At 33.6% G+C, this 22,702-nt stretch overlaps 4 protein-coding genes across 10 annotated transcripts; 2 read left to right on the top strand and 2 right to left on the bottom strand.

Moving 5' to 3' along the window:
• Nucleotides 1-485: 485 nt before the first annotated feature.
• On the top strand, nucleotides 486-3,298 carry PP2-A13 (phloem protein 2-A13). Its single transcript, XM_090315100.1, has 3 exons — nucleotides 486-1,318; nucleotides 1,422-1,540; nucleotides 2,336-3,298. The coding sequence occupies exons 1-3, from the start codon at nucleotides 995-997 to the stop codon at nucleotides 2,754-2,756; spliced, it is 864 nt and encodes a 287-aa protein (XP_090171226.1). The 5' UTR covers nucleotides 486-994; the 3' UTR covers nucleotides 2,757-3,298.
• Nucleotides 3,299-6,015: 2,717 nt separating this feature from the next.
• Nucleotides 6,016-10,779, top strand: LOC120069531 (F-box family protein). Of its 3 annotated transcripts, none has more exons than XM_090315097.1 (6): nucleotides 6,016-6,222; nucleotides 6,798-6,972; nucleotides 7,263-7,682; nucleotides 7,798-7,970; nucleotides 8,461-8,579; nucleotides 10,266-10,779. In XM_090315097.1, exons 2-6 carry the CDS (start codon nucleotides 6,846-6,848, stop codon nucleotides 10,549-10,551), a joined length of 1,125 nt encoding a protein of 374 aa, XP_090171223.1. In that variant the 5' UTR covers nucleotides 6,016-6,222; nucleotides 6,798-6,845; the 3' UTR covers nucleotides 10,552-10,779. The 3 variants fall into 3 exon arrangements, with proteins under 3 accessions (XP_090171223.1, XP_090171225.1, XP_090171224.1); XM_090315099.1 differs by lacking the exon at nucleotides 6,016-6,222 and adding an exon at nucleotides 6,224-6,321; XM_090315098.1 differs by lacking the exon at nucleotides 6,016-6,222 and adding an exon at nucleotides 6,238-6,624.
• A 918-nt stretch (nucleotides 10,780-11,697) lies between these two features.
• Nucleotides 11,698-15,802, bottom strand: LOC120069534 (peroxisomal membrane protein 11D). Of its 2 annotated transcripts, none has more exons than XM_039021313.2 (8): nucleotides 15,492-15,802; nucleotides 13,811-14,019; nucleotides 13,484-13,558; nucleotides 13,328-13,402; nucleotides 13,174-13,254; nucleotides 13,013-13,087; nucleotides 12,734-12,907; nucleotides 11,698-11,904 (listed from the first exon to the last, which is right to left on the bottom strand). In XM_039021313.2, the coding sequence occupies exons 2-8, from the start codon at nucleotides 14,000-14,002 to the stop codon at nucleotides 11,869-11,871; spliced, it is 708 nt and encodes a 235-aa protein (XP_038877241.1). In that variant the 5' UTR covers nucleotides 14,003-14,019; nucleotides 15,492-15,802; the 3' UTR covers nucleotides 11,698-11,868. The 2 variants fall into 2 exon arrangements, with proteins under 2 accessions (XP_038877241.1, XP_038877242.1); XM_039021314.2 differs by having other exon boundaries at nucleotides 15,415-15,575.
• Nucleotides 15,803-16,989: 1,187 nt separating this feature from the next.
• Nucleotides 16,990-20,802, bottom strand: LOC120069532 (uncharacterized). Of its 4 annotated transcripts, none has more exons than XM_039021310.2 (3): nucleotides 20,624-20,802; nucleotides 19,819-19,924; nucleotides 16,990-18,998 (listed from the first exon to the last, which is right to left on the bottom strand). In XM_039021310.2, exon 3 carries the CDS (start codon nucleotides 18,960-18,962, stop codon nucleotides 17,283-17,285), a length of 1,680 nt encoding a protein of 559 aa, XP_038877238.2. In that variant the 5' UTR covers nucleotides 18,963-18,998; nucleotides 19,819-19,924; nucleotides 20,624-20,802; the 3' UTR covers nucleotides 16,990-17,282. The 4 variants fall into 4 exon arrangements, with proteins under 4 accessions (XP_038877238.2, XP_038877240.2, XP_038877237.2 ...); XM_039021312.2 differs by having other exon boundaries at nucleotides 16,990-18,966; nucleotides 20,624-20,762; XM_039021309.2 differs by having other exon boundaries at nucleotides 20,086-20,705.
• Between the last annotated feature and the right edge of the window lie 1,900 nt (nucleotides 20,803-22,702).

The following is a 22,702-nucleotide window of genomic DNA, read 5'->3' as shown; positions in this document are numbered from 1 at the left end:
ATTTTAATTTCACACTCACTAAAATTGTGGGAGACAATATAAAAAATAATTAACATCATAAAAATGACATAAGGTCATAATTATTTATTTTCAAAATTTAAGCCCTCCCTAAAAATAAATAAATACATATATTATAATATGTGTGAGTAAAAAAACGGAACACTTGAAAAACGCTCTGATTAGTTTAATAATACTTCTATCGGTTAAAATAAGATTTAAAATAAATGAAACAAAGAAAATGGGGTGGTTTTGTTTTGTTTTGTGTTGAGCACCACCTTATCCATCCATTTAATCTTATCCACAAGACAATAATTACAAATCCCAAAACAATTTTAAAAACCAAAATACAAACTTGCCTCGAATAAATCAAATAAATAAATCAAATCAATCAATCAATAAACTTCAACGCGCTGAAATGAGAGCGTTTATCCCACGCGCTATAGTTTCTTCTTTACTTTTCGCGAGTGTATTGCACGAGCATCCATAAGACAGTACGTAACAGAATTGGAATGCGGCCTCCTTACCTCCATCCATGTCAGTGGTTTTGAACAAGAAGAGAAACAATTTTTTTAAAAAAAAAATTAGAGAGAGAAACAAGAAAAAATTCTCTCTCTCTCTCTCTCTCTCTCTCTCTCTCTCTCTCTCTCTCTAAAAGCCATTGTGTATCTGCGTTGATAAAAATATCGGGGGAGTTCTTCAATTCTCTCCCTCTTTCTTTCTCTTTCAATTCTTGGGTCATGTAGTTGAAACTGAGGATTATCTCGAAATATCTATTTGGGAGTTTGGGATTCTCCAATTCTGATTCTGGGTAATTGAAATAAATGAGTTTGGATTTGGTTTTGGGGTGGGGTGTTGTCCTCTTCGCGTTCCTCCCCTTGAATCTCGTGGTGAAGATCTTCAGATTCAGGTTTAAGTTTAAGTTTTAAGTTGAAGTGGAGTACTGGGTTGTGTGGATTCTTCTTTTGGATTTGAGGGTTTAAGTGGGTTTAGTCTGATGGGGGCTAATCTTTCGGATAATAGTGGGAGAAATTGTTCGTCGTTAATGTCTGGGCTTGAAGATATGCCGGAAAATTGTGTGGCTCTGGTTTTGATGCATATGGACCCGCCGGAGATTTGTAAATTGGCCGGAGTTAATAGGCTGTTTCGCGACGCTGGGTCGGCGGATTTCATCTGGGAATCTAAATTGCCTTCTAATTATCAGTTTCTGATGGACAAAGTATTCGAGCTCGACGAGAAAGAGAAAACTATGATGAATTTGAGGAAGAAAGATGTGTATTCTAGGCTCTGTAGAAGAAACCCCTTAAATGGCGTCTCAAAGGTTTCTCTCTGTTCTTGCTTTCTTTTTAATTGTAATTTGGATTTTAGATTTATATGGATTGATTTAGGGTTTTTTCCTGAAATGGGTTTTTTGATTGGTGAAGGAGTTTTGGTTGGACAAGAAAACTGGAGGTTTATCAATGGCGATTTCTTGGAAAGCATTGACAATTACTGGAATTGATGATAGGAGATATTGGAATCATATTTTCTCAGAGGAATCCAGGTGAGAAAATTTTAGAAGCTCTGAGGAATTTTGATTTTGCATTGTTATTGAACAAGCTAACACTGTTTACTATTGGGAATTTGATCATTTTGGTTAACTTTCAACTCTGAGTATGATTTAGAGTGGTTTTTAAGTACTTAGAAAGTCATTCAAAACAAGCCGCCTTGGTGAGAGTGTTCATTGTTTATCCTGATTTGAATTGTAATGGAGGATGTGAAAACAAGGACTGTTTGGGAATTGAGCTTTGAGATCGTTTTTTCTTGTTAGAACTTGTTTGTAAGACAATTATTTTTCTTTGTTTAATATGTGATGACCTGTGTTTCTTCGAACAGCCGAAGTTCGACTTTCAAAGAACTCGAGCTTGTGAACAATGATTTCAAGTGTAGCTGTTGTGAGGAAACGATCGAGTAACCTCAACCTTCAGATTCACACACAGTAATTTCAAAACCTTTACGAGTTATCCAATCACATAGCTCTACAAAGTTTTTGAAAGCTATTGTTGCCCCCAAAAGTATATAGATCATTTAACAAACTATTGATGGAAACATCCATATCAAGCTATATCACTTAACATAGTGTAGATTGAATCGATCTTTGATATTTTGATACGTTATTCATAAGAGTTCTCAATAATCTCTTGGTTTAGAAAGAAATATTTGAGCAAAAAAGAGAGTTACTTTCTTGTATCAGATTCAGATAAGCTTATCTGCTAAAATAAATTGCTTTAGCCTTTCAAATTATTCAAAAGAATTGCAGAAAGAAGTGACGTTTCTTGTTTCCCATTCTCAAATCCAGATTTCAGACAATAGCTTATCTTTATCAAACATGGTGGTTGGAGGTCAATGGAGAGCTCAAGTTCCAATTCCCGGAAGGAAGATACGCGGTGTTCTTTAGGCTCCATCTTGGCAAACCATTGAAGAGACTCGGGCGTCGGGTCTGCAACATGGAACAAATCCATGGCTGGGACATAAAGCCAGTGAGGTTTCAGCTGACGACTTCCGATAATCAGCACACTGAATCAAAGTGTTTCTTAGGGAATCCTGGGAATTGGGTGAACTACCATGTGGGAGATTTCACCATTGGAAATAATGGGAGCAACAGTTTGATGAAGCTCAAATTCTCATTAACTCAGATTGATTGCACTCACACCAAAGGAGGGCTCTGCCTAGACTCTGTGCTTATACAGCCTTCTTCTCTAGCAAATGAGGCAAAGTAGAGATTTTGTAGTTAAAAGAACAGGTAAAATATTGAACAATTGTTGCTCATTTTCTGTGTGTGGCATGCCCCAGCAATATTCAGACAACATGGTTTGTCCGAAAGAGCGGGTTGGATCGAAAGACTGATGGGGTTTGAGACGAGGACTCCAAGTCGATCGATGAATTGGGTGATCACTCACTTGTTGGAGCAATGGTTAGTTTTTCAATTTTCAGACATGTTTTGTCTGAAAGTTTTGGTATTATTTTATGTTTTGGAACCTCCAAATGAACAGAATACTGAATAGGGAATAAAATGTCAATATGTAAAAAAAGAAAGCTGGGAAAATCATGCTGAAAATTCCACTAGGTTCAATGTCTGTTTTCCAATTATTGGGATTTTGAGGATTTTTTGTTCTTTGTCCCCCCCCCCCTCTTTTGCCTCTTCATTTTTTCCACTCAACTCTGTGTATATATTTTTTTTCTTTTTTGATGTTTTAGTGAGAATATTTTTGGTTCTCTCAATGTGAAGATTGTGTGTCTATAAAATGTCATTTTTGGATCACTTGTTAATTATTTATTTGGTCTAGACATGAATGTGCAACAGGAGCTTTATGAGGAAAAGGTGAATCATCTAAAAGAATAAATAGCATATAAATCAATAGTTATTCAAAATCATTGGTTCAAAGTCAAAACTTTTTTTTATTGACCTTCAACTAGATATGATCAAGAGTTCAAATATTCGAATATTCGAATTCTTCAACTCTCATATGTTGATAGATACATGTTATTATCAATCAAAAGGTAAGATATTCAAATTCTTCTATCTTCATATATTGAATTTTAAAAAAATCACATATGGCTTGTTTTCACAATTTTTTATTTTTTATTTTTTGAAAAGATATAAAAGAAAGAAGAGGCATACCTCTTTTAACATAATTTTCTTACCTAGATAATAAGGAGCTATATTTAATATTTTGAGTTTAGGATATATTACGTTTGTTCTTAAATTTGCATCAAATTGCCAATTTAAACGTAATTCAATCGATTTAGTTGTATATCTTTGATCAAAAGATTGATATCCATGCAAGTTTTTAATTTATCATATAAAGGATATTCAAAATTAAATCAACTTTTTTTTCTTTAAATCAATCATTAGAAGGACAAAAATCGAACTATCAATCTTTAAGATGATAATTGATATCTTATTTATTGAGCTAATTCCCTGACTTACAATAAATGTAGGGTAGGTATTCAAGAAGAATATTATTTTGCCAAAGTGAAGCATAACTCAAGTGACATATAGTATGAATTAGCGACTAATAAGTTTGTTGTTTATCTCATCTATATCTATACTATATTAAAAGGGTAATAACGGAGAATTTTTATCTTCCCTTTTTGCCCTTACATCGCTTAAAAAATTTTAGTTTATCCTCATTCAATATTTTCTATTTTACTTATAATATCACACATTTCATTCCTTTACCAAATTGCAGCACTTGGTACAGACGCATTCCTTCACATTATAATTACAAAATTTCAATAAAAAATACAAACTTTTCTATTTTTATCTGGCTCTATCTTTTCATTTTCAGAATGTTCGAAAAATTTTAGACTAAGTTTTTGTCCTCCATTTCATGATAGTCTCGATCCTCCTTCGTATCACAGTTGCATATTGGTTGCTTTTTTCATTTTTTGATTCTTGGTTTAGTGGCACTGACACATTTGGTCACATCGATCTCCTCTCTGTCACGTGGCGTTGTTCGGGTTCGTATAAAATTAATTAATATGAAGGGGAAGGAGTTGCAATTTCAAATTTTAGGTAAGTATATGTATAATTTTTTTTTAATTTTTTCCATTAAATTTCACATTCATTTTTTATGTAAAAATTATTAATGATTACCATTTTTTCCATTCCTCTATTTTGAAATTTTCGGAAAAATTACGTCTTTATAAAAACACACCATTCCAGTAAATTAAACATCTCTTTCGCAACATTCGTACTCATGATTCAAATTTCCCACTCCCATTTATACTTAAAAAAAATCTCTTCTGCAAGTAACGTAACGACCAATTTCTACCTTCTTTTTTTTTTTTTGTCTTTTTATATGAATTTTAAGGAGACAACTTAGAGAAATTACCGGAAATTTTTTAATTTTCAAGTTGTCAAATGGATCTTTTTCTAACTGGCAAATTATTTAGTATATTTAATTTTTTTTTCCCCTTTTGGTAGCGTAGAATTATAATGAGTATCTTCCTTTTCAATCATAAGAAAGATTTATAAATTTGTCTCATTTTTAAATTATAATGTTAATGTTGAACATGTAGCCTTTCTTAGTTCGTGAAATTTTATATTATTGTTATGTTATTATATTTAGTTGGACCTTTGATTTGATTTCTAATTTATTAAAATCTTAAATATCTTATTTATATGTTTGAGTCAAAATGTTTATTTGATTTTCATGTATTTTGAATTTAACATTTTTTATTCATTAGGTTACGAGAACTACCCAAAACAACAATGTAGAACAACATAATTAAATTTGATAGATTCAAAAAATATATAATAAATATATTAGTATATATCATACATATCTCTAATGTTTTATCTTAATTTATTCTCAAATTTACTTTAATAATAAATGTCTTATTATCTTTGTAGGAAGAAAATAAATTCGATAAACATAGAAACAAAACCAGTGATCATCAAAATTTATGTTTCAATTGTTTCAAATATCCGGAAAAAAAAGTGCTACTCATTTTATATTATTGTGAATTAGCCTAAAATAAGATATATATATATATATAGTTTTGGTCATTAATTATTTTATTTTAATTCTCATGTTAGATATTTGTTATTTAAACTTAATAAAATCTAAGTTCATTTGTTCTTAATATTTCATAAACAAAATTGATGTTCTACAAATTTTTAGCCACGTACATCGCACGTGTTTTAGAGCTAGTTGTACTAAAATAAAAAAGAAGAAATTTTTTTTTTCTATAACAATTGCAAAAGAGATGAAGGGTCAAACTTCCGACCTTAAAGATGAGGATCAAACTATCCGACTTTAAGATGATAATTAATATTTTATCTACTTATTTAAATTATATTGAATTTTCGACTTAATGAAGTATATGTATTTTAAAAAATATATTTTTTAATTAATCGAGAATGAAAAATCGAACCTCTGAGATTAAAGAAGGAAGCACGTGCCAATCATGCTAACTTTGGCTAGAAGAATGTTAATAACATTTAATTAATAATGTGTGTAAGGTAAGGTCGGTGGTGGAAATGCAAAAAGATTAAGCATTTAATTACAAAACAAAAACTTGCTTTCGCTGTCCTTCGAACTGCTTCCCAATTTTATTCTTTATCTCTCTCTTCGTTTTCATAATCATCTATTTGAAACTTATCTTTCTCTACCAAATCTCTGTTTGTTTGATTCTCCACAAGCTTTTCTTGGGGGACACTTTCGATTTCCGATGGAAGTAAGCACTAAAAATATCTCTCATTTTCTTCTAAATTTTACTTTTCATTCTCTCTTCTTATGTCACTCATTAGCTTCTCCTTTTAATTTCATGAAATGGGTATCTGCTAATGAATTCATTCGGACTTTTTAGTTGAAAAATGATGGGAAATTTTGAGTTACTGCCTCGTTTTTCTGATTATTCTCTTTGATTTTGTATGTTTTCCCCCATTTTCTTTAATCTTCTGAGGTGTCCTTTCGTTTTTTGCATCTCTGTGATTGGGGGTTTTGAATGAATTATGTTCCTGGGTTCTTTAATGGGGTTTTAATTTTCTCCGTTGATTGTTCCTCTGTCGAGGAAGTTTTGGTTTCGCATTGCGATTGAAGTTTTTCGTTTCGAGGGGTTAATTCCACGGCCATAATTGTATGTTTTGTTGTTTTTATTCTAAAATTTTGTATGCTCCTTTTTTCATATTTGACGATTGTTCATTGGAATTATGTTCGAGCCATTTTGGTTAATGGGTTGATCAGAATTTTGAATTTGTATCGGTACGTTACTGGGGAATTATAAGTATGTTTCTTTCCCTTTCAACTCAGGTCTAAATTTTGGAAGCTGCTGGATTTTCTTATTGTAAGTTGCCAAAAATGGAAGTCCGTTTGGATTTCTTGGATTTGCTTCAACCCGACATGTCGAGAAAGATTTTAATGTGCTTGGATGATATTTCTGATATTGTCCGTGCGAGTGCCGTCTCACGATGTTGGCAACATTTGGGTGAGTACAAGAGTTGGAAGTCCATCTCAACTTTCAGTTTTGATTAAAATGTAGATGTAATGTATTCATGATATTATTGGCAGATCCATGTAACATATGATTTAGTTCAGATATGTGGAGTGATCAAGGAAAAGTAAATAATAATGAGAAGAAGTTTGAGTGATGGAAATAACCCAATAGAAATGAGATTTTTGAAGAAGGTTTGATTCAGAACGATGCGGAGAAGAAAGAGATAGAGGAAACCTTGTACTTTCATTCTATTGACAGGCTTTACGTTTTACTTTATGCAGTGATAGAACACGGTCTATCGAAGCAGCTCTGCTTTAGATCATTCCCTCATTTGTCTAGAGTAGCTTCGATTGTTGAAGTAGACAACTCGGAAGTGAATGGGAACAAAGAAGGAGCATGTAGTAGTTCAAGAGATTCCAAATCTGTGCAGAGGGATCACAGAGTTTATGCTTTTCTTGCACATGCTTCTACATCATTTCTTTTGAGAAGTTGCATTTCAGAGGCAATTATTGCTTCTAGCACTGATAATGATCCTGTGGAAAGCATTGATAACACCTTGGACGCAAGAAATCTCGTTGCTAGGAGAGCTTCGTATTGGTCAAGTAAAGGACAGTTTAAACCTGATGTACCCGAGACGCTGATATACAAATTGGTCTCCGATTTATGTGTTGTAACTGAAATTAATATACGACCTTTCCAAGGTGTTTCCCTGGATACTTTTCCTTTTCGTTTTTTTCAAATTTGATCCCAAACTTCAAAGGTCTTTTCACCTTCTACATTGTTTGGTTATTTGATGATGTCTATTTTCTTGTCCAGCATTTTTTCAATTAGGTTCACCTATATACTCAGCAAAAGCTGTGCGTTTTCGATTTGGTCACTTAAAACATGTCATGGACCATAGGAGTGATCTGGTTGGGGAGTCACACTGTGGATCTGCAAAAGAAATATTTATATGGACGTATACTTCTCCAGAATATCCAATGGCTCAGGTACGCCCTAAGTCTATGCTTTGCAAATGCATTGTGTTCTCTTATTGTCAAATTCCATTTCCTTTTCAAAGTGCCTGTCGCTCTGCTATTGGAGGCGTTTTTTATATTTTAGTTGGGTCAATCACCTAGGGTTAGAGTTTCAGGTTCTAGTAATTTATGCAGCATAACACCATGTCTGTGATCTTGAACCTTATCTGGCATTAGTTTTTCCAATTTACAATGAAATTATGTTTTTTTACAATGCAGTATCTGGCATGAGAATTTGATATCTTCTATCAGTTTCCAGCTTTCATCAGCTATCAGATTGTTAGGGCTCTGATTCTACATATTACAAGAATGATGTTTTGTTTGATTCACTTGAACATGGTTAAAATCTATGAAATTTAGATATAATTTAATAGTTTCATATTTTGTATGGGTATTTCGTTCCTCGTGTTATTATTTGGAACAGTTCTGTAACTGACTGGTCAAATGACATCTTACTTAACAGGAGAATTACTTGCAGAAGTTCAAACTTCCTGAACCTGTTCTTTGCATAGGAGGTATTTTGCAAATTGAGCTGCTTGGCAGGGTACAAAGACAAGAAACAGATGCTTTGTTCTACATATGGTTTGTATGCTCAGTAGTATATATAATTTTTCCTTTCTGCCTGTTTTGCATAATGCTCTGCAAATACACATCATCATCATCATCGGGGGGATGGGTGGGGGGGAGGGAATGAAACAAAAGAAACCATCTTTGGATCAAGCGCAGTACGACTATCAAAAGGTTTTAGTTCTCTCTCCTGCCAGACTTCCCAAACAGCCATTTCATTTGTTTGCACAATTTCATAGCACATTTCCTTTTAGCTTGAAAGAGTTACCAAAAAAAAGCTGCCCCAACAATGTTACATCAGAAGGGCCAAACCAGAAAATATTGAAATAACAATTAATTTTGAGTTCTCCCTTTTTGTGGCAAAATAGACAGCAAGTTAGAAATTTTGAAGATTAGGATTTCTCTTTCAATGCAGATGTCATGTGTTAGTACTTCCCAGGGCTAGGCACTAAAGACTTTTCAAAGCACTCCTTTACTCAAAATGGATTTGGACGATCTTTAATGGAGAAGAAACACCCATGACAGTGAAAATAAAAGTACTTCACAAAAATTCTACTGATAATAACATCTTGGTAATTAATATTTTGGTGACATCTTAGCAGTTTAGGATATAAAACATGGTGGAAACATCATGACGTTTCCTGTCATAAAAGGACTAAAAGTTGAGAATTCTCCAAGAATAAGCGTACAACCCGATTCCGAACAAACTTTCACCAGAGCCTTTTTATCAGGGGAGAATTGAAATATCAAGCACAAGGTTTTTAGGAGAGCTATCCCCTGCCCAATTGTCATTCCAAAACTCATCTATAGACTTGAGGCCTAAATTGTGTGGTGATGAAACTTCAACCTACCCCACCAATATCCTTTCCTTAAATACTAGCAACAATTGAGTGCCTGTGCCACAGATTTCTTTCTAGAAGAAACGTGTAGAACCACTTGGAGACCAAACCACTATTCTTCCAAGATTTTCCACCCCAAGGGTATCGACCACCTTTATGATTAGTAACTTTCTTCTACTCTACAAGTTTATATGGTCTTATTAGTGGAATTTTTGTGAAGTAACCATGACTCTCTTAAGCGGCTTCTCCAACTCTTCAACCCCAAAAATGGCCTTCTTGGCCTTCAAATTAGATTACAATTTTTTTTTCTTCAACATTTCATCTTTTTGGGGTTTGAAACTAGCACCTCGAAACAGCATTCCAGGGATTCACCTTTTTAGTGTTACCTCCAAAACCAAACCAAGATAATTCCCAAGGGCCAATTACCAATTGTGCTACTGACTTCGCTTCATACAATGCTGATACGAGCAATAATAATTTCTACAATAATTTTGGGTGATTGATGCAAACTCCTTACGTGATGAACTATTAAGTTCTATCTAGGCTGCCTATTTCTGGATGAATGTGCTTGAAGTCATTAAGTTGTTAGTAACCTTGCTGTTATCTGGTCTTTTACATTTGATGAAGACAAACATATTCATCTGTAAAATGAGACATTCATTCTGGATAGCCTGTGGTAATTGTAATACGCGATGAATTCCCAACTACAATATGGAAGCTCTGGTTTCTTTACATGAGATGTCGTTGGCAAGGAGAGCAATTTCCAACTCACCATGCTATCTAATACTTTTGTATGCAGTATTAAGACAGTATGTTGCACCTTCCTCTGATGATGTCTTAACAACTCGTGTTTCCCCTGCAGTGTTTCTCATGTTCAAGTTATCGGGCGATCATTATCACCTGAATTTGATATCGAAATTCTTGAACCCTCGTGGCAGTTTATTTTAAAATGTAACCGTCAGGCGCAGAGTTTTAACAAATTAAGCATGCTTGACAATGAGCCACGCACAATCCTTCCCACGTATTTGGGGAGACGAGTAATCGAATTGCGACAGATTGTGAATATGCTTCGGGGAAATGTAGTTCATGATGAGTATCATGCATGGGGTGAGGAAGAAGATGAATCAGATGAAGATTTTGTTGCTTGAATCAAATCTTGTCCCAGAAAAGAAAAGAGGAAGATTGTTGTTTGTAATTTTCTACCTTTGCCTTAAAACTGAATCCCAATCATCCAAAACTGACAAATAATCTGTGCATGCTATATTTTGCTGGTTTGTGTATATATGAATGTGAAAAAGCACAGCTCCTTTTTTTGTTGCTTCATAATATTGGAGTGTAGTAAATAATATGAGTAGTAATTACCCCACGCTCTAAAACAATATTTTGCTTTTTACATTTGCACTTTTTGTTACTCTCTTGGGTTCTGAATGCATCCTTAGCTGAGTTTTTGAAATAATGAATGGGAACTTGGGTCTAAATGATTTTTGTATTTGAAGGTAAATAGTAGTAGGGTTTGAACAAAATAGCTAAACATGGAAGATTTAAATTTAGTTTTTGGTTTTTTAAAATAAAGCTTTTAAAAACTACTTTTATCTATGGTTTGTTTTTAATCTACATGTTTATAATATTCAAATGTGTTTTTCTTTTCGAAACTTGACTATGAATTCAAATGTTTTAAGTATCATAAAGAAATGATAAGAAGATAAGTATAATATATCAAAGGAGGAAGTAGTAGATGTTTTTATTACATAAGGGGGTGTTTGATCCCCAATTTGGGTTGGGTTGGGTGGGTAAAAAAAATCTACTTACCATTTGGTTCACCAATTATTAAAGAGGTTTATTATTTCGTTATTCACGTTAACTCACATTTCTCACTTCGTTATTCGCATCAACTTTCCCAATTACTATCCTCCTATAATAAATATCAATTCAACTCTACTCCGTGTGCTAAACGTCTCCTAAGAAACTTGAATTACCTGAAAATTATGATAGGTTCAACATTTTTAAAGCTTAGACAAATTTAGTTGGCTTAAAATGAAATGCATGTCTAATAAGATATTAATATTTCAATTTTGCATCAAATATATTCATGAATTTTTTTAAAACTCAAAACTTCAACTTTCATAGATACAAAATCGAAAGTTAATAGACCTATTATAAAATTATTTGCATCTTCTGTTCTCATCTTCACTACAAATCTACAAGCAAGAGTTATAACTTTATAATCTCACCATGAATTTCATTTATATATCTACAAGACCTTATAATACACACAACCAATTACCAAACGTTCATGATGAAAAAGAAAAAACTATATATAGATAGATATATAAATATTTCAGGTTCACCTTAAAGTCAGTGAATGCAGCAAGGGTACTACAGTAAATATCTCTGTTTTTTTTTTACACGTTAAAATAATTATTTAAATGACATTCATGCTCTTGAGTAGCAAGGAGTTTCTTTCTTTAAGAGGCCTTGGACTTTGGTGCTGATGGAAGCAACTGCATCTCACAAACATAAAATATAATAACTACAACAATCTAAGCATTCCCATTGGAGAACAGCCAGTTTCACACATATAGAGAATTCTTACATGATCGAATGATAAATGAACCATGTTAGTTTATATCTCATTTTAATTCTTCGACTTTCAAATCTGTTCTAAACTTTAGAAGTATCTATACTAGTTATTTAACTTTAAGTTTGTTATATTTTGACCATGAACTTTCAAAATATCTATACTAACATCTAAACTTTTGAAAAACAATCATCTAGGTCCTTGCTTCAATCCATTTTCCCTAATGTTCATTTCGAACTTATTTGGCTTAAAATCATACTCACATTAACATACTGCTACATATACTAAAAGCTACCTCATTAGTTTGTTAAAATTAAAACAAAAGCAAGGACCACAATAGTTCTTTTCTAAACCAAAAAAAAAAAGTTTTAGAGATGAAAACAGACATTAAAACTTGAAAGCTAGAGATTAAAAAAGTTGTGGGGCTAAAATAGAATAAACTTGGGAATTTATGGACCAAAATCCTCAGTTTTCACATTTATTCAACTTTGATCCTAAAGTTTCAAATATTTAAATCCATTTTAGTTTTTTATCATTAACATTTAGTAAACTCCTTTTTCTAAAAACAAATCTTACAACATTTATAAGCATGAATCTTCAAAAATCTAAAATATCATAGTACTGTTTTTCTCCCCATGTTTTTGTATAGATTGTTTTTAGTGTATATATAGCTGCATTTAATTTATGGTAGTGTTGAAAAGACACCAATACCATGCTGAAAAAGGAGATGTTCATGAAGAATCAGCGAGTACCTGATAACATGATATCAAAGAGGTGGCAAATCCAAATGCTCCAGTGACGCGAGGAGTTATTTTCTTAGGTGCCAACTGAAGTAGTCCAATTGCAACAACGACATCCATGGCGGCTTTAATCAGTGCAAGGGACCGCTCGTTCGATTGCTTGACCTTTGCGCAGTATTTCTCATCCTAGATTCATTCAATACACCAAAAAAAACAGTACAATTAAAAGGGTGTTCCAAGAAGGAAACAGTAAAATATTAGTTAATTGTTGAGAGGGATAAGCAAACCTACTTCATATTTATTCCTATTCTTAAGATCCTTCTCCAGCTTTTTTCTTGCTGAGGAAAGCCTCCCAAGCTCTCCAAGCTAAAACATGAAGGACAGACAAAGGATATCAATTGCATCATGTGGAAGAGAGAGTTCAATTCATTTACAGATTGGAAAACACTGACCTCAACCAATGTGGAACAGATTGATGAACCCATCCAACAAAAGAGTGATATCCGGCCAATCAGCTCCGCGCGTTCTTTGTTCTATCAAAAAATGCAATACGTCAGTGCTGGTAATAGCCATAAAGTCAATAATCAACTGGAATTTGAGTGGTACCTTATAGATGCCCGTCCTACTGAGCCAAACAATTTGATCAAGGAATAGAAAAGTCGATAACAAAGCATTCTTGGACTGTAAGAAGCCTCGAGTTAGGATAGGAATTGAATAAGAATGCTACAAGAAGCTATCTTATAAAAGTTCATAAATGCCTACCTTCCCTAAAAGAACAAGGGGTAGAGGTGTTCCTTGGGGAGTAGGGCTGATTAGTCCATGCAGATCATTGACAAACTGCAGATGAACACCAAAATAAATAAAAATGAGTTACTTCTCTACATGGTCAAGAATGGAAAGCTAGGTATGATGCTTTGGAATGGCAGCCTACACAGTTTTTTCTTTATTGCAGCCATTAGGTTGATGAAAGCACTCTATCTATACAAGGACTAATCAAAAGGATGCTATACAAAATATGCAACAGAAGTTACAGAACAGCAACAAAACGAGCCAAATTCTTCAGCAGTATAAATATGATGAAAAGCTAACCTTGAAAAGACGAAAGACTTTGCGTGCTAAGGCAGTGGATCTATCAACATTCTGTGCTGTTCCAGGTTCTCCATTGCTCAAGAATTTAGAGCCATATTGTATAGCTCTGCATATCTTGTCTCTGGCTTCAGCCTTATTCAGATACAAAACAACAAGCGCAAGTTCTGCTCTGGTTACATCCAATGTGCTCATCTCTTAAACTTATGCACCTTCAAAGGGAAAATACAGATTTCAAATTCAGGTGGCATTTTAAGAAAGAGAAAGCTCAGTGCAAGCTATAGCATTCTAACAACTTATGTTTGACATGCAAATTTTATAAGGTACAGAAGCCCATAACAAATCTAAAGCTGGAGTGAGCTAAGTGGGAAGAGTACACGTCATTTGAACATGGCGGTGACCCTATGGAGTTAAGTTTCAAAAGGAACTTGGGTTCACCTAGAAAGGACTTAATATGGTCCTAATCAGGCAAGCTGGGAGAGTACACCATCGGGCTCATCTTGGGTGATATTTAGGATTAAATTGCAGTTCTACACCAGAATTGTGCAATCCTTGATTGTGGCTATTTTATATTAGTTAGTGTTAGAGTTCTAGAAGGCCTCTATGATCAAGTCACCACTTGAACTTTTCAACATCTCAAAAGGTGTTTGAGCTCGTTCATAAAGTGCACCTCAAAATAAGATTTGAACAGGACTAGAGGTGTTCCCAAAGTTGGTCTCAGATGAGGTTCAAGATTGGTCATGCTTTTCTCCAAACAATTGGAGCTTTTGGAAGGATTGTTTTGTCTAGCCAATAGTTGAAAGTGATCGTCTGCTACTCTTTTTTTCCTTGAGCCTGGGAGTTCAGAGGATAATGAAACATCTTCATTGCCAGTTTGCCGCTCTTCACTAAAATAAACAATTCAAGTGTATATATATTTGCAGTGGAGTTATCCTATATGATATATTGAACATTATATGCTAGAAAATTTGTTTCAAGGATTTTGAAATGATTGGAAATAGTCGCCACACTGCATCTTACAATTTTACACCGTTGAATATATAAGAGAGAAATTATAAAGTTACTATGTATCTTTATCGGATAGTTATTAGGAGCATACTAATTTTTGAATTCACATCTATGTTAGACAGCAGTATTACGGTGGAATTGAGAAACGAAAAAAAAGGGAAAGGGAAAGAAACAACAACAGGAATAGGACATGGCAGCAGCCCATTCCGCTTCAACAAGCAAAGAATTGAAACTCCGAACCAAAAAGCAAAACAACAAATGTAAGTTCATTCACAGTGAGGATGGTTTTGGCTTCCATAAACCTCTCTTTCCAGCTTAACCAGAAGCAAATTATGTGAAAAGAACTCAACCATCCATCATTTTTTTCTCCTCAAACTCATAAGAAACAAAGAAATCTAACCATCCTACAACAATCGGACAGCGTCTTGGCCAGAACAACAACAACAACAACACAAAAACTAAGGAATGAAAGAGGATTGCCTCAAAATACCCACTAAGAAAACTCCCACCCAATGAAGAAAAACACCCACAAGAACATGAAAGAAAACAGAACAACCACCATGCTTAAATTGAAAACAACCCATCTGGGTCTCCAATACCTGAACAGATAATCACAGAAATGGGACTCTAAATCAGATATAACTACAAAGAAAAAGCTGAGAATGATAAATTTTACAATATTTGTGAATTCTTCTTCGTTTCCTGTGCTCTGTATTGCTAAGGGTGGGATTTGAGGCTCTCAGTAACAGCAGCAGCTTCCGTGTTCCTGCTAATGGAAGATGATGATAAAGAGAGAGTGATAAGGGCGTGATTGGTTCTCTTCCTTCGGAGACATGCGAACAAAAATATCGCAACCCTTTTGGCAGCTATCCACATAACCGCCATGTCAGCTAGAAAAACTTGAAAATAATATAGCATTTAACGACATCTCACAATATAGATCGAAAGACTAGACATTATCATAGTACTAAAAATAAAAATTCGAGCGAAAATTTTCAGTACTGTAGTCATATTGATACTATTTTCATTGATTGATTGTCAAGGCAATATTTTTTTTTAGAAGTAAAATGAATCACTACTATTAAAAATTATTTATAAATATAAAATCTTAATGAAGAGGAGCACTATCTCATTTTCGTAGTACTATAATTTTTTTAAAAAAAATTATTTGATGAACTTGAAGTTGTTGCAATGTGGCTATCTCGTAAGAGCTCTTAAAATCTGTATGATCCTTGATAATTAATAGATATAAATTTAAGGTACTTTTCTCTTTGCATTCAACAGTGAAAAAAAATGTCAATCACGTTGTAATGGTTTCGTTTTGCTAAATGATATTTTATTTGTTAAAAGATCATAGAGGGATTATTTTGACTTTTTTGAATTTTAATTATCAATGATACAGTTAAAAAAAAACATTTTTGTCATGCTAAGAAGTGAGGTAATTAAACTTCTAATTTCGAAGTTGAAGGTGCAAACTTTGTGCTTGTTGTAATAAACTAACTTAATAATATAAGATATCACTTAAATAGTCTTAATTAAAGTAGAAAGGTGTAGAAACTTTCATCATTAAAATAATAATTATAGCTATTTATTGTCCACTACATTTTTAAAATAAAATAAATTAAACCAACAAGAAACTAGATACAAAGAATGTTCTCCAATAAAATAAAGGACACTCTCTCTCAAACCAATCACCAAAAAAAACCCTTCAAACCCCTCACTAAGAAGAGACGACCTACAAAAGAAATTGCAATGAAACCGAACCTCCACCGGTGTAAGGACCTGAGTAATCCTATTACAAAAAGAAAACCCCTTGAAGTCGAAGAGAAGAATATCCTCAACAAGACAATGTTAAGTGTAACGATAATTAAAAATTTATTTTATAATGTGTATACATGGAAGTATATACTACAAAATTACCTTCTTTTTGTTTTGTTTTTTTGGGACGGTATACAAAAATTATTTGTTTTTATGTGTACTGTTAGAGAGAGAGAGAGAGATTTTATCAAAAGTTTTGGAACATATGCTGCAGGTGCAGGTGAAATTCTGCAGAAACCTTGTGAAAACAACCTTTTTCAGCCTTCAGATTTGATCCCACATTCAATTTGTCCTTTTTGACCTTTAAAAAAAAAGTAAATAAAAGCAAACTCTTTAAATATCCATAACTTGTCAGCTTCCTCAGAAAGAGCATTTCTAATATAATTTATTGGATCCAAATAAATACAGATAGAATTCCAGAGTTTGTTCTTGAAATTCATCACAAAATGTACCAACAGAAAATAGAGAAGAGATAAGAGGGTTCTTGATGCCAATTGTTCAGTCAGATCCTCAAAAACAAGGAAACCGGTTTGCTCTTTTCGATCATACTCGAATATATACATTCCGCAACGATTAGAACAGTGAAGATCAACAAAAATAACTTGAGCATTTGATCTAGAGCATATGACGTAACGCCTCCGCTTTTTGTTTATTTCCTGCTGAAAATACTCAAGTTCCCTCTTTCCAATCTCTCTAATAGCTTCTTAGCACTAGGAACCTCCATTTCTACAAGTTTCTTGAGATACCCAATTGCTCCATGTGAAATCATCAGCTTCTTGCATTTCTTGCTCAAAGCAAGATTTACAAGACAGGCAACTGCATATTTCTTTGCTGTGTTATGAGGACTTGAGTCAAGCAACATTACAAGATTTGGAACACTGTTCTCATCCTTCTTCACATCATTGCAATTTTGGGACAGTGTCATCAAGCTTGCGATTGCTTGCGCCGCCACTTCCCGGACACTGTTTGACTTCGCCTCAAGCAGCTTAACTAGTGGAGGAATGAACCCCGCTTCCCCGATTATCTTTTTCATCTCCGGTGAGCTGCTAACCACGCAGATTGCTGATGCAGCTGCCTGCTGAGCACCTAACAATCCTCCTCTAAGTACACGCAGTAAACACGGAAGAACACCAAGAGATGTTACAGCTTCGGTCGGAACTAAGCTGAGTAGATTTCTCACTGCTCCAATAGCTGATTCCTGGGCGAGTGTGCCATCAATGTAAACCAATAGACTTTGTATGCCACCTTCTGAAATCACAGAGTTCCTTAGATTTTCACTGCCTGCAGTGAGATTCTGCAAGCACTCGGCTGCGTAAGCTTTTGATTCTAAGAGAATTCCGCTCCCAAGGAGATTTATCATTACTGGAATGATTCCTTCTTCGGCTAGAGATTGCCTAACCTCAGGAATGGTTGACATGTTCTTCAAAGTGCATGCAGCTGCCGCCTGCACCACAGAATTGCTTGTTCGGCAGATCTCGAGCAGTGGCTGAGCTCCTCCATGGCCAACAATTTCACGGGCAGTTTCAGCTGATATTGATAGCATTTGGAGGGAAATTGCAGCCTTTTCTTTACAAAGAGCACTGCCAGACTCAACAAGCCGTATGAGAGGTGGCAGAACACCCTCCGAAATTAGCCATTTTTCACAATTCTGTGATTCCACAATCGAGCAAATTGCCATTGCTGCTTTCTCACGAATGAAGGGAGATGTTGCAGCAAGCAACTGGATTAGAGCAGAAATGTTATTACGTCCTAAGACGGCCAAGACGGTCTTTTCATCCTCTTTCATGACCTTGACAAGGCTATCAAGAGCTCTGTGTTTGGCCTCCAAGTGCCCAATCTGAAGCCGGGCAAGCAATTCCCTCACATTTTTATGGTCGGTAGACTCAGGTTCAGTCAAAGTACCAGTTACAGATAGGGGCAAAGTGGCTTCACTTAGCACTCCTGTCTTGATCAAATGGCCACAGTCTCGCAAGTTTAAATCCAACTTCCCAGACAAAGAGTCAAGATCGTTCTGCATTCTAAGCTTCCCCTCGTATTTTTCCTGCACGCAGATATCTGCCAATTCAATTACTTCTTCCAACGTTTTCGAGACAGCTTGCAATTGCTCCTTACAGAGAGCATTCCTGGAGAAAAAGGGGTGGCTAGACAAATCCGATAAACGTGATGGGATCTGCTCCATCTTGATAATAATCATCTTCCATCTACCGGTAAACACTTTGACCTCCCTAGCCTTTTGTAGTGCCAGTGGAACCAGCTCATGTGCATGTAACAACCAATCTTCAGTCAACTGACAGTCTCCAGGACGTCCCTTCATACTATCTTCTACCATGATTCTCCAATTGGATATGAATTGAGCAGTACAGGGCTAAAGTATTAGGACAAATTCAGACAAAACAGTGCGGTTTAAGCAATGACCCAAAGGACAAAAAGGCAAAATACAACAATATTCGCATAGAAAGGCATTGCAGCAGTTGCAATATAAAAACAAAACCTGTAGTTGAGGGTTAAAGAAATGCCATGAAGAAAATTCGAATAGGCACATAGTAAGAATTTCGAGAATCTTGTATGATCAAATAAAAGCTCAAAAACTGGGCTGAAAACAATGAACAGACAACCAAAAAACACAACAATAGAGTAATGTATAGCTGCCGCATGGGTAATCCCATCTTCTCCCTATCCATATAAAAGTTTTACTATAAATAAAGAAGGTAGGTGACTGAAAGGGAAAGCAATTTGGCTAACCAGCACCAGAGCCGTCCAATAAAGAAGTCAGCATTTAAGACACAACCCTTAAACATTAGAAAAACAAAGGACTTGAAGAAACAACAGGACCATTCAGGTTGTCTAGATCTGAGGCATAGTTTCATTCGTCGACCAGGAAGATGTCCTGTTTAGCAAGTTATTTTTGCCATTTGGTCCCCATCCATAGTTAATGCCTCAAATTACATAGAAAGAAGGAGATGAGTTGGAGGAGTCTATCTTAGCTGTATTATCCATTTTCATTCCCATTTTATATCATATGGAAACTAGCGGATTTTGGCTTGAAAGAGAGACTTCACTTTGAAGATAATACAATGTTTGGACTTTTTACTTTCTTTAATGAACAAATTTGTAGGAATCTTGAGTTGTTTTTAATGAAAAAATAAAGTTGCTTTCTTTTCAAATGGGTCCAGCCAGAAGTATACCTTGAACTGATCTGATTTGCTTTAGAAATAGAAGATCTCCAGCATGATTAACAAAAACAGCCACCAAATACTTTCCCCTTCCCTAGTCTTTCAGCTTCTCCTTTACCTGTAAGGAACACGTCGAAGCCCATCAAAACCCAGATAAACAAACATCCAGCCACAGAAGCAAAAACTTAGTTATACACAATAGAAAAGACCAAAAAGGTAAGAGATCCCAATTTCTTTACTAAGTAAAAAGCAAGCACAAGGGAAATTTGAAGGGCAAACCTTCAAGATTCAGAAACTATACACTTTTTCTTCAAGAAAAGAAACCAAGTAAAGCTTGATCTTCCCCCCACCCCACCCCCCCAACCCCAACTCAAACTTCTCTCTCTCAAAGCAAAGAGTGAGAAATGAGCTACTGACTAAAAACCAGACCAGACCCTGAATTTTTCCTCTGTTTGTAGTGACCTAAAAATGGTTTGAACAGCAGTGATTGAGAGAGAGGGCTTGAATCACTTGATCTTGAAGACCCATTGCTCTAATTTAAAAGGGGGAACTGACCCAATAAACAAATTCACAGAATCAAGAAAACCCAGAAGCCAAATTGGTTCTTGATTTGGGGAAATGGGATGAAAACGGTCGAAAAATCATCACTCTAGAAGAGGACGAAGCTATGAACAGAAAAAGAAGGAAAGGACACAGAAACAGAGGATTGAGAAACCGAAGTTTGAAAAAATTGGAAGAAGTACCAGAGCTTTTTTTAACAGAAATAGACATGAAAAAGGACAATCGCATTCAAAAATCAAATTTCTTCGAAGCTCACAAGTCACAGCAATTTTTTTCTCTCTCTGGTAGGAGAAAAAATGTCAGCCCCACTGTCGCGTCGCTTTGAGATTCTGCTTGATAAACAAATAATTTAACTAAGGGATTGTTATGAAGAAGAGGCCAAGATGAGATGTTTGAATGAACAGGAGCGTGAATATTTTTTATATTTTTGTCCCCAATTTTCTAAGGCCGCAAATGAAATAAAATAACACACACAAAATTTATATTAAATTTAAATAAATTATTGATTTGATTGTTTAGATTATTTTAAAATATTATTTTTTAAATTTAAACAAGAAGATGTAACATTTTTTAAGAAAAAATAAGATAAAATACTGATATTTGTTATAAAAAAAAAAAACAAATAATAAAAGATCGTAAATTAAAGATGCGATCTAATTTCTTCATACACCTCGTCACTCCAATGTGTGATCTATTCTAAATTTAAAACTTGGAAGAGATTGAAATTTGGAGATCGAAATGGTAAAATAAAGAAAAAGGGGTTGACTAAGAAGTTTTGAATTTAAATCAAATGCTTTTTAAATTTGAATCAAATCTTTTATAAATTTAAATTAAATAATTTTGTAATCATATAAAAATAAAAAGGAACATCAGCATGTTCTAAATTCAAATTTCTTTTCATTCTTTTGTTCTACAAATTTCAATTTGAAAGTTTTGAGTTTAGAATAGATGGCACTTCGACGAGGTGTATTGTAAAACATATTTTATTTTTATTTCAAGATAAATGCGAGCTTTTTGCTTTTTTTTTTTTTTTTTAATAAAAAGGTTATTCTTTTGAAATGAGATATTCTTTAAAACTACCATTTTTCTCTAATAAGTTTAAAAGCTTCAACTTTTCCAAATTCCAGTTTTAAAAAAGAAATCATTTTCAATAACTTTTTACTTTTTATTTAAAGTAAAATATTAGAGGGAAAATAAAAGAAGTGGAATTAAAGAGAAGGCAAAAAAAAATTGTTCGACGACGATTGGTGGTGGACAAGAAACAAACTCAATGTAACCTTAATCAAATCTCATATAGAGTTTATAAAAAGTTAGTCTATCAACAAAATCAAATTATTTTTTTTTTTTGTTAAATAATAACTTAGTTTTTATAGTTTATAAATACATTTAATTTTTTGTCAATATATCAATACACATGTATTATAAACTTCATTAGGTCTTTAAAAACACATTTATCATAAAGACTAAATTGCTACATACTAAAATTTAAAAACTAACATACTATCAATGTCTGTTGTTTGAAGATGAACAATTATGTATAGTATTGTGTGTAAGTGTCTTTGAGTTTATGGTTGGATTTGAGTATTTACTCTCGTATTTTCTAAGAATCAAAGTATTCTTATAGCTAGTTTAATATATTTTAACAATAATTTAAGTATTATTTTAGCTAAATTTAAGAGTTTTTCTCGTTTCATTTAGTTCAAAAATCGTGAGATAAAGGATTGAACTATTAATTTTTAGAATAATATTTGTGTTTTATTTACCTAAACTGTGTTTAAATCAACTTAATTTAGCATGTGTAATACTCATTATTAATATAGTTGTGTTAAATAAATAGTATTGACCTTTTCATTAGGTTAAAATTAACATTGATAAATAATGTATATTAATGAATGTTTATTTTAACACCCTTATAACACGCATGGAGCATGTGAGAAGGAAAATATGATTACTACTACTTCATCATGTTTAACATTGACTTCTAAAATTTAATTACAAATATCTATTATTTATTTATTTATTTATTGCTAAAAGAATATTTAAGATGGTATATCACATTATTTGAAAGAGCCAGAAGCTCAAAATTAGACTACAAGAATAATAATAATAATAATAATAAAATAATAAAATAAAAAATGACTAGTTGAATCATTAACCTTTAAAAAATTGTTCAGTTGGTCTATGAACTTATAATTTTGTACCTAATATAGAATATTACAGTTAAAAATATGTAATAAATTTTCAATTTTTTTTCCACTACATCCATGAATTTTTAATTGTGTGTATAATAGATTTTTAATTTAGTTCATTTTTCTTTTAAATGTAATGATTCACT

Source organism: Benincasa hispida, chromosome 1 (genome assembly GCF_027475165.1).
Source record: "Benincasa hispida cultivar pf3 chromosome 1, pf3_genome.v1.1, whole genome shotgun sequence".
Lineage (NCBI taxonomy): Eukaryota > Viridiplantae > Streptophyta > Magnoliopsida > Cucurbitales > Cucurbitaceae > Benincasa > Benincasa hispida.
The sequence above is the reverse complement of the archived record's forward strand: the minus strand, read 5'-3'. Positions and strand labels throughout refer to the sequence as shown.